At 37.9% G+C, this 11135-nt stretch overlaps 1 protein-coding gene across 1 annotated transcript; it reads right to left on the bottom strand.

Annotated features, from left to right (window-relative positions):
- Positions 1-14: 14 nt before the first annotated feature.
- LOC132388323 (LON peptidase N-terminal domain and RING finger protein 2-like) lies at positions 15-10914 on the bottom strand. Its single transcript, XM_059960659.1, has 8 exons — positions 10616-10914; positions 8018-8136; positions 7794-7916; positions 7344-7505; positions 6112-6319; positions 5692-5791; positions 4889-5003; positions 15-2424 (listed from the first exon to the last, which is right to left on the bottom strand). Exons 1-8 carry the CDS (start codon positions 10806-10808, stop codon positions 2236-2238), a joined length of 1209 nt encoding a protein of 402 aa, XP_059816642.1. The 5' UTR covers positions 10809-10914; the 3' UTR covers positions 15-2235.
- Positions 10915-11135: the final 221 nt, after the last annotated feature.

Below are 11135 nucleotides of genomic sequence, written 5' to 3'. Positions count from 1 at the left end.
ATCTTCTCTGAAACATAATTGAACCTGCCTTTACCAGTTCCACTAATAGCTTGTTCCACACTTGTCGCACTCTCTGAGTGAAGTAGCTCCCCCTCAGATTTTCCTTAAATATTTCTCCCTTCACCCTAACCCCATGACCTCTAGTTCTAGTCTCACACAACTTGAGTGGGAAAAAGCCTGCATGCGTTCAACCTATCTATCCCTCTCATAATTTTATATCTCTTTAACATTTCCCCTCATTCCCTGGCACTTAAAGGAATAAAGTCTGAACCTATTCAACTTATCCCTGTTACTGAGGTCCTCAAGTGCCAGCAAATTTTACATAAATTTTCTTTGTACTCTTTCAAGTTTGTTGTTATCTTTTCTGTAGATAGGTGACCAGAACAACACACAGTAGTCAAATTCGGCCTTACCAATGTCTTATAGAACTTTAACATAGCATCCCAGTGCCTGTATTCAAAACCTTAATTGATGAAGGCCAATGTAGGAAAAGCTCTCTTTATGACCCTATCTACCTGTGATGACACTTTCAATGAATCATGGACCTGTGTCACCACACCTGTGTCTTTACTGCTCACTGTGTAAGTATTACCCTAGTTGGTTCTTTTGAAGTACAACACCTATTTGTCTGCATTAAATTCCATCTGTTATTTATTAGCCCATTTTTCCAGCTGGTCCAAATCAGCTTGCAAGCTTTGACAGCCCTCCTCACCATCCACTGCATCCCCAATCTTGGTGTCATCCGCAAATTTGCTGATCTAGTTTATCACATTATCATCTATATTGATGGTTTGATGATAAAGAACACTAGACATAACACTGATCCCTGCAGCACACAACTAGTCACAGGCCTTCAATCAGAGAGTGTCAACAACCTACTACCACTCTCCGGCTTCTCCTGCTAAGCCAAAATTGAATCAGATTTATTACTTCAGCCAACTGACTGAACCTTCTGATCAGTCTCCCACAGACTTTGACAAAGCCCTTGCTAGACCACTGACTTCCCTTCATTAACCTTCTTGGTAACCTCCTCAAAAAACTTTTAAGATTGGTCAAATATGACCCACCATGAAGAAAGCCATGTTAACCATCCCTAATCAAGTCCTGTCTATCCAAAAACTTATATATCCTGCCTCTTAGAATACCTTCCAATAATTTACCCATGACTGAAGTCAGGCTCACCAACCTATAATTTCCAGGCTTATTCTTAGAGCCATTCCCACACAACAGAACAACACTAATTGTCCTTCAGTCTTCTGGCACCTCACCTATGGCTAAGTACATTTTAAATCTCTCTGCCAGGCCGCTTGTAATTTCTGCACTAGGAACATGCAATTTAGTATAAATCAGACAGCATTCATTTTCTTTTACATTTGTCAATGAGGTTGCTCAGGTGTTTTGAAGGACCAACAGCTCTAGTCTCCTTTATAGTACCATTTGAAAAAACAGCAAGACATCCATTAAGTATTTTTGCTCCTTGTACTTTGCTACTATATTTGACATTGTCACTGTCCTTTACTGAGCAACAAATGGCAGTCATTGATGGCACATATTCCACTTGATTACCTATTTATTTGCTTTTAATAGATCCATGTTAATTGTACTTATTGATTCATGTTCTTCCAACTGATAAGCAATCCTGGTCCTAATTACTTTTTGCACATTTGACATACTCATCTAAACTGGGGTATAACAATGGCATTCCTCCAATTTTACAGCATCACTGCCATATCTTAACACAGTTTGCTGAACTTGAGAGAAGGCACCTACAACCAACAGGTTTCCTTCTATTGAGGATATTAGTTAAGCAGGAGGGAAAGATAAAAGCAAACGCATGCCCAAAAGCAATAATCAAGACTCAAGACCTCAATAAAGCTCCTCATACTCAAAAAATACTACACTCAAGGATTCTTTCAAGTCCACATCAATGTTTTATTATTAACGAAACTTTTTTTTTTGATATCAATAGAAGTTCAAAGCACAGCAAAATAATATTGAATAACAAAAATCTTACTGTTAAGCTCATGATTGATTGAGGTCTTTATTGCCATTCTGGGGATGGCCTGCATAATTTTATGTGGCACCGACTATTAAAAATAGCAAACATTTAGGAAGTTCACAATTGCTGTTGCCTTGTCTTTCTTTTGAGTTGCACAGATGTCTCAGTAAATTATGATTTAATATAAATAAAGGCACATTTCCCAGAATCTCTGCACCACTTCTGTAGAGATGTGCTTAGAAATTATATTTTAGCTTTAAACCCATATAAAGTAACACACTTTCAATGTTAATTTTCACATACTTGGACAGTTCTTTCATTTCTTCTTCATGAAACTTCTTTCTCTCTTTCAATTCTTCAGGCAGGTACCGTACAATCAGTTCTTCTATCAGGAACGCCTTGCCAAAAGCCCTGGTTACCAAATACTGCAGTAAAAAAGGTGAAAAGGTAAAAGCGATTTAGTGCTTGGCGAGACTGCTGAAATAGTTTGAATCAGGAGGTATTAATTTGATCTTTTATAGCTAGAAAATGCAAGGTTTTGTCTATCAACTTTCTAGCTAACTTATCTAGACTGACAGTTCTAAGGTTGGTTTCAGCATTAAAAAAAACTTCCATTTCTCATCTTCAAAATGCTTTTTTTCCCCAACTATGATCACTGCAACCTTCCAAGCATTCAATGGCCTTCAGGTCATGTGAATAAGATTAATTTAAATATCTTGCCTATACATTGCAATTATGCTGTCAATGTAGCAAGCACCCGAACATGCAGAAGCATTATCAAATAAATTAAAACTGAACCCAATAAGGGGATAGAAGGGCAAATGGCTAAAGGGTACACAACAGAGGAAAATCTTCAGGTGCATCATACAGATAGAGGGATAGAGATTTGGAAATGGAATTCCACAGCATAGCACCTTTGCTGTTTAAGACTCCACCAATGTTTGAACAATTACATTTAGGAACAATCAAGTTGCTAGAATTAAAGAGAATTTATGTCTGGTAACACCAAGCAATGATAAAAATATATACATTTACAAGGACAGTGAGATTTTTCAATTGAAGGTTAAATGCATTAACATCTACTATGGTAAGATTTGAAACCAGAAAGGGGAGAAGTTTTAAACTGAAGTGTTGGACAGACAATGCTGGTCAGCAACATGAGGTGACAGATGAACAGGAATAAATGGAAGTTAGGTCACAGACTGACTGTGTCATTTTAAGTTGATGGCCTGTCAAACAAAGCCGGCCAATGCTGCACTGGAATCATCAAATCTAGAAAAAGCAAAGACATGGATGAGAATTTCCACAGCAAATGAGTTAAGGCAAAGGCAAAGATGGGTGAAATTGGTGGCCTTAACAATGGCAGGGACATGTGATCTGAAATTCAATTACAAGGTTAAATGCAACACCAACACTGCAAACTGTCTAGAAATGTTTCAGGCATTTCCCAGATTTATTATTGTCACATGCATCCAAGTACAGAGAAAAGCTTCCCTTGTAGAGGAGGAAAATAGAGAGTTATGGGCTGTGTAGGAGGGAAGGGTTAGACTGACTGTGGAGTAGGTTCATATAGTTCAGTACAACATCATGAGCTGAAAGACCTATACTGTGATGAACTGTTCTAGGTACTAGATCAAATCATTACACAGTCCATTGAGATAGTGCAAGGTAAAATAAGAACAGAATGCAGAATAAAGTGTAATTATAATTACTACAGAGAAAGTTCAGTTTAAGGATACAGTAAGATACAAGACCATAACGAAATAGATTATGAGGTCAAGAATCCTTATTATCTACCTTATTATACTAAGGAACCAAAGCTTTTAAAACAGCAGGGTAGAACCTGTCCATGCTTAGTGGTACAGGCTTTCATATCTTTTGCCCGATGGAAGGGTGTGGGGGAGAAGAGGGGATATCCATTGTGGGTGGAGTCTTTGATTATGCTGGCTGCTTTACTGATGTAGTGAGTGTAGACAGACTCAATGGAGGGAAGGCTGGTTTCTATAATGTGTCGAGCTGTCTACAATTCTCCGCAGTTTTTGTGATCATGGGCAGTACAGTTACCATACCAAACCCCGATGCATCTGGCTTTCAATGGTACATTTATAAAAATTAGTAAGGGTCGGCGTGGACATGCCAAATTTCTTTTGCTTCTTGAGGGATTAGAAGTGTTGGGGAACTTCTTTGGCCACGGCAAATACATGGTTGGACCAGGACATGTTATTGGTGATGATCCCTCCTGGGAACTTGAAGCTCTCAACCCTCAGCACCACTGGTGAAGACAGGAGCATGTAGACCACACCCCACTTCCTGAAGTCGATGACCAACTCTTTTATTTTGCTGAAGGAGGAATGGTTGTCATTGTGACACTGTGTTACTAAGTTCTCTGTATCCTTTTGGTACTCCAACTCATTGTTATTTGAGATACAGCTCACAGTATCAAGATTTCTTCATCCGCCAGTCTCACAACTCTGAGGTCATCTCCCTTCCAATCTATCCCCAAAATGTGATTAGCTTGGCACTGGTTGCTGCAGCTTCAGTAATGCCAAGCTCTGGAATCCCTTCAAAATCTCTGAATCTGTGAATCTAATATCTTTTTGACCAACCTTTGGTAAGAGACCTTGATTTCTCCCTTTGAGGTCCAGCGTCTAATAACAATATTAAGTACATTGAGTAAGTGTACACATGCAAGTTCCATGTGCATTTGTTGGGAGTGTAAAGGTACTAGTTATTTATTTTGAAAGTTCTTTCAATTTTCTTATCTATTAACACTGGGTACAAATGAAATAAAATTGTTTAATTCCTCATTAAAGTTAACGGACCATAATGAGTACAACACAATTTTGTTCCTTTCAAAATATTAAGCACATTTAAATCTTGAACACCAACCTCAGCAACATTTTTTTTACAAAGCGGGCATCTGGAATTATGATCCAGACTGCGTTCCAAACACCTTAAGCAGAAGGTGTGCCCACAGGAAGTGGTGATAGGTTCATAGAATAATCTGCGGGAGGGGGTGGGGAGGAGAAAGAAAGGACAAGTTTTATACAGGTATAAGTGACTCCATCACTTTAATGCTCACAAGTACACATGCAAACAACATGACTTTATATTTATAAAATTACATTCTACATGGGAAGTAAATTGCAATCTCAAGATAGTGCAGAGCCCCCCATGCCCCCCGCATTGCCTGTCCCCAATCCAACCGGCTCTCCATGTACCTTGCTCTACTTTACTCACGCAGCATACCCAGTGCTGTTCCTCTAATTTATGTTAGCATCACCCCAGCAGTGAAGGTAAAGGAAAAATAAGTCAGAGTGGGAATGACTGTTTATTTCCTTCCACTGATGCCGCCTGACCTGCCGAGCTCCTCCAGCAGTTCTTTTTTTGCTCCAAGTCCCAGCATCTGTAGTTTCTTGTGCCTTTGTTAAATCTCAATGTTGTAATGCTCCTGCATTACATTTAGACCAATTTTGTAATGTTCCTTACTCATTTTAAAATATACTTTGAAAATTAGTTAATGCTCTGACTGTATTTTGGTCTAAATGGAAGGAGGTATTTTATATAGAAGACTCAAATTTAATGAAATCTTAAAAATTACATTGTGAGTTTGTCATTTTATGCAGTTTACAGAGATTGTTTCTGATTAATTTGATATTCAAATACTTGAAAGAGATTTGAAATTTAAATACCTCATACAAAGAGAACATTCAAAATCAGATGGATCCACAAGCTTCCCAGGTATCTCCCCTGAAGCTTTGAAATTATTAAATGTCAACGGAGCAAGTTCATCTAAGTTAAGAGAAAAAGAGTGTTTTTTAAAATTTGATTGGAAAATAAACAGAATGAATACAAAGTTTTCTTCTAGAGCTAAGTTTTAGTAAGATGGAATATTCACCAGTTCAAGAGGTGTTAAAAAAAAAAGTGCTTCTTCATTTTAACTTCAGCAAATGAAAGATCAAATCATGAACAAAATAATTAGTGTGTACTTCACTTCTACTCCACATGAATTGTAATGTTCACATTATGCTACTGTGTTCGCCATCAGTGGCATATAAGAGAATATTTTGTGTTGAAAATGTTAATTAAACAAACTTAAAATATCCTCAAACCTTTTTTAACCATTTTGTTGGGTCTTTTGAAGCGTTCACAGAACTCTGTCTCACTTGATAGCTTTCTCTTTTTACTGTCATCAGCTGGCCAGGATGAAGCTGTGTCAACTGGCAGAAAGTTTTCACCAAGCGTTATCTTGGATGCTTTTAATGTTTGATTCGAATCATTTGGTTCCTGGACTGCAATTTTGTTCACTTTGATCAAACACTGGCAAGGAGAGAAAGAAAATAATTCACACATTAGCATTCCATATGCTCACCTATACACTCAATGACCACTTTATTAGCTACAGCAATGGAACCTGTATGGTCTTCTGCTGGTGTAACTCATTCACTTCAAGGTTCAACATGTTGTGCATTCAGAGATGCTGTTTAACACCCACTGCTGTAAAGTGTGGTTATGAGCTTCTGTCGCCTCCCTGTCAGTTTGAATCAGTCTGACTATTCTCCTCTGACCCATCTCATTTTTGCCCACCGAACTGTTGCTCACTGGATACTTTTCTGTCTTTGGCACCATTCTCTGTAAACTCTAAGAGACAGTTGTGCATGAAATACCCAGGAGATCCACAGTTTCTGAGATACTCAAACCAGCCCATTTAACACCAATCATTCCATGGTCAAAGTCACTCAGATCACATTTCCTTCCCATTCTTATGTTTAGTCTGAACAACAATTGAAGCTCTTGACTACGTCTGCATTCTTTTATACATTCAGTTCCTGCTACAACTGGCTGATTAGATATTTGCATTAACCAGCAGGTGTACCTGTGTAAAGTGACCACCGAGTGTATGCATGTTAAAGATAGTATAGATATTAGGTTGTTAACAGTATACTTTAACATCCACGCCATTATTTCAAAAGAAATTTCCCCTTTATCAAGGTTTTCTGACTAAATATAATAGAATTTTACAATTAACTTTCATATCCACTCACAAAACTTTCCATAAAACTCAGGCTGATGTTATCTGCTAGTCACTGTACAAGCCTTCATGAGATCTATTTGGCCAACATATGCAGAGTAGTATCCCCTACTTTCACCACATTATGTAACATTATTTGGTTTTAGATTTCAAATTAGCAAGTGGAACTAGTAAGATCCCAGAACAGGCTGAACTAAGAATATGATCCAGAATGCCATAGAAATTGAGTTTCAGGTCAGTTGTTGGTTCTGAACTTAAATGAGTTTGTTTTGCAATGAAAGAAAATGCTTAAGAGACAAATTTACTATATACCTCAAAAGGCCCAGCAGCTGTACCACCTTTGACAACTGATGCAGAACTAAAAGTGCTGAGAAAAGTAGGCTTGGGTCTGATAGAAGTTGCCTGCACTCGCATGTTGGTTAGGAGAGTGTCTTCCATATTTTCCACGACAGGTGCAAACATATCACACAAGATCTATAATGAAATAAAAGCACAGAGCCATGAGTTATGAAATGAAGATGCTTGAGAGACAAGTAGATATTTGAAAGCATTGGAAACCTAGTGACATTTGTCTATTTGTCAAGCGACTGGTGAACAATCTTTTAGCCAGCCTGATAGATAAATCATTTCTCCATGAATAAAAGTCACTAGTCACACGATACTAGAGAGGAACTATGAATAATGTTAGCTTACCTATAGCCATCCAAAAGCATAGATGTTCAAATAGTTTGGTGGAGAGTTGCAGGCACAAAGATAAATTACCTTTTGTGCTTTTAGTTTTACAGCTTTCCAGTCCGGTCTCACAGCAAGGCAGTATAAGTATTCCTTCAAAGCTTCTTCAATTCTACCCATTCCAGCAAGAGCTTCAGCTTTCCAAAAATGTCCCTATCAGGAAATCAAATACAGAAAAAGACATGGCATGAACATTGCCAATTCAGTCTTTCAAAGATGCAAGTTCTTATGTCACTTAAAAAACAATGGATTACCGTTGCCTTTAGTGGTTTAAGTGCACATGCCACATCTCCATCACAAAGAGCTTTCTCATATTGTCCGAGAGTTACATAAAGCTCTGCACGTTTACACAGCATCAAGTAGTCATGGGGGACTGAGGAAATAAATTGAGGATAGAATTCACTAAATATGATCAACCACGTCTGAAAAACATCTTGTCAAATGTGTTCTGTGTTAATAAGCCATCATTCTTGATTATTCAGGACAACTGTAAATTATTCTTCATCATTTCTGAAATAAGCCACTAGCTTCCAAAAACAGTATCCTGCTTATTATTTACAAAGTTATCTACATTTTACTAAGTGTGGGTAATTGATACTATGCAGCCTCTTCTAACCAGGATATTCCAAAGTTATTGCTTTTTAAAAAATAAAAACAATTCAGTTTGCAACTCTTTGCAAAAGAGGCCACTTTTCATCATTCCAAACCATTGCTCACATTAACTCCAAATATAAACCTTGTGACTTAAATGGTTTGCAGAGAATTACTCTATTGGGCATTGTGGTTTAACCATGATGAGAGAACAACACTTTTTTTTAGGCAGAACTACCTATCACAATGCAGATGGCCTTGAACAAATTATTATTAATAAGAGTTCAATTAAATTTATTTTAGAAATTGCCGTGAAAAAGCAACAATTTTTTTAAATCTGCATAACTTTAAACGAAATGACAAATATCAAGAACGGGGATGTAAAACACTCAACCAGAATGAGGCACTTCAAATGTACAGAATACCAAAAGCACAATTACATTTTCTTACTCTAGCTTTTAGACAACAGCTGGATTTTACAATAAAGCTACAGTGTTTGGTTAAATTTGGAGTAATCTGGATATTTGTTCTAGATTTGCATTTAAAAATCAGCTCTTTATGGTTAATAGCTGAGATCCTGTCACATTTTCTGGAAAGCAGAACCAGATGAGGATACTAGGAAGTGTGAACTACACTAATAAAGCAAAGTATTTGATATAAAACTAGACATTTATTGAAGATTTGAAGCAGAAGAACATTTTTCATTTCTGAGTATTTAACTCAAAAATTTTTAAAGTTTGAATCTTTCTCAAATTTGAAGAGAGAAACCAGACTTGAGCAAAATATTTATTAAATCAGATATTCTTCATGACAATTGCATCTTTTATTACACTTTAAACTTCCTAATCCCAGCAGTGACTTAAATCTAAAAGTCAATTTAGTACTATCTATTGGATGCTCTCCAATGCAAAATTCATTTCATTATTTGTTGGCACAAGACGGCATAATATCATTGCAATGCACTATAACAATGGCTTGGTATCTAAGATCTGAATTTTTTTTTAAAAAGTCAAGAAATAAGCTTGAAAAAAATCACTTTAAACAAGAATCCATATATTTTAAATATTAATTTTGTAAAACAACCACATCAATTGCAAAACCAACATTTGTTGCTTATCTGGAACTGCCCTTTAAGTTAGTGGCAGCAACTCTTAATCACTGAAGTTCATCTGAAACCAGTGCAAGAGGCGAGTCTTTGAGATCAGAGCAAGACATCACATTCAAACTACAAGAGGTGGTTTTAGCATTTGTTTAGAAAATACACAATAGGAAGATTTAGAACAACACACATTTAGGAAGAGCTGTTAAAAACATTAGAAGCCAGAGTTCAGGTGCATGTTGCAATGAGAGGGATCTGATGAAAAAAAGCAGTAAGGCTGGTCAACTATCCCTCTCACCCATAACTGCTATCTCATCTGGGAACTAGTAAATTTAGACACATCTACATAAAGCTTTGCACAGAATGGAAATAAGCAAATGATTGTATTATGGATGCTATTATTATCAAAATCAATAATTATAACAACTAGAAGGAACCTAACAATATCCAAACAGGTTGGGAATACGGAGACCTACAGTGGAAAAACATTTTATTTGTTCATTCGTTCAGAGATACAGCATGGAACAGGCACTTCTGAACCAACAGCTGCACCACCCAGCAACCCAATGATTTAACCCAAGCTTAATCACAAGATAGTTTACAAGGAATGGCCAATTAACCTACTAACAATCTTCAGAACATGGGAGGAAACCGGAGCACCTGGAGGAAACCCACACATTCACAGTGAGGACCTCCAAACTCCATACAGAATTTAAATCTGAACTCCAACGGCCCAAGCTATAATAGCGTGGTGCTAACCACTAGGCTGCCAGTTTCACTGAGGTGTTATAGCACTTCAAGAGGACCAAAGTGGCAGTGCCAAGTATTACCACAAATTGAAAACAAAACACTTGCTATCACAGAAGTGGTGTATCACAGAGGAGGAGCAGAAATGAGAAGTTTAGCCAACCAATAATGGAAGGAGAAAAGCTGAGAAAGGTAGGCTTATTCTGGCATGCCAGGTATGCAAACTTCAAAAATAACACAAATATAGCCTCATTGCTCCGAGGTGACAACCCTTTTGTTGTTCGATGAGCTACCCCACCCTCCATTTGCAGCAGCAGAAGGTGCCTAAACTAGTCTTTTTCCACAGAGCTTAGGCACTGGCTGCACAGAGCTCCAGTCCACCACTCAGCATGTACTCCTACAGCCTGGACCTTACCAGTACACAGCATGTGTTTACGGACATCTCGCTGCACCGGAAGACCAAGTTTTAGGCAGGCCGAAGGACGCTTTTCACTAAGTTGACGACCTTCCAGCAGTACTTGGTCTGTCTCAGTGTGAGCCCCTGGGAACAATCTGTGCGTCACAGGGTTCTTTGATACACAGCAGCTGGGGATGAACTGGGGACACATCCTTCTCCACACCCTCCTTGCAAATCCACTGCCTGCAAAGAGGTGGGCGACTGCATCTCCCTTCCTGTCTAAAATTGACAAAGCATGAACTTTGCACGGGGTTCAGATCAGGAAGCCACAAGGATTTTGCCCAATTCTAAATTTAATGATTCTGGCATGTATGATAACTATTAAAGCATAAACTTTAATTTTACCATTAATTTCAAAGTACAAGTCCTCCCCAGGTCGTGGCATTGTTCCATTCCTAAAAACTGTTCATGAACCAAACAGTTTGCAAGTCAGAAATGTGCCAACGAAACAAATTTTCTCACATTAGAAGATGCCAAC

The sequence above is a fragment of the Hypanus sabinus genome, unplaced genomic scaffold, assembly GCF_030144855.1.
Source record: "Hypanus sabinus isolate sHypSab1 unplaced genomic scaffold, sHypSab1.hap1 scaffold_2976, whole genome shotgun sequence".
Lineage (NCBI taxonomy): Eukaryota > Metazoa > Chordata > Chondrichthyes > Myliobatiformes > Dasyatidae > Hypanus > Hypanus sabinus.
The sequence above is the reverse complement of the archived record's forward strand: the minus strand, read 5'-3'. Positions and strand labels throughout refer to the sequence as shown.

What these genes read in the sequence shown, in the direction of transcription:
- LOC132388323 (XM_059960659.1), bottom strand. Translation starts at nt 10,808, where the DNA reads ATGTGTCCCCAGTTCATCCCCAGCTGCTGTGTATCAAAGAACCCTGTG. An exon ending in TAAACACATGCTGTGTACTG is followed by an intron (nt 8,137 to 10,615) that starts GTAAGGTCCAGG and finishes TTATTTCCTCAG; the next exon opens with TCCCCCATGACTACTTGATG. An exon ending in CAACAAAATGGTTAAAAAAG is followed by an intron (nt 5,792 to 6,111) that starts GTTTGAGGATAT and finishes CTCTTAACTTAG; the next exon opens with ATGAACTTGCTCCGTTGACA.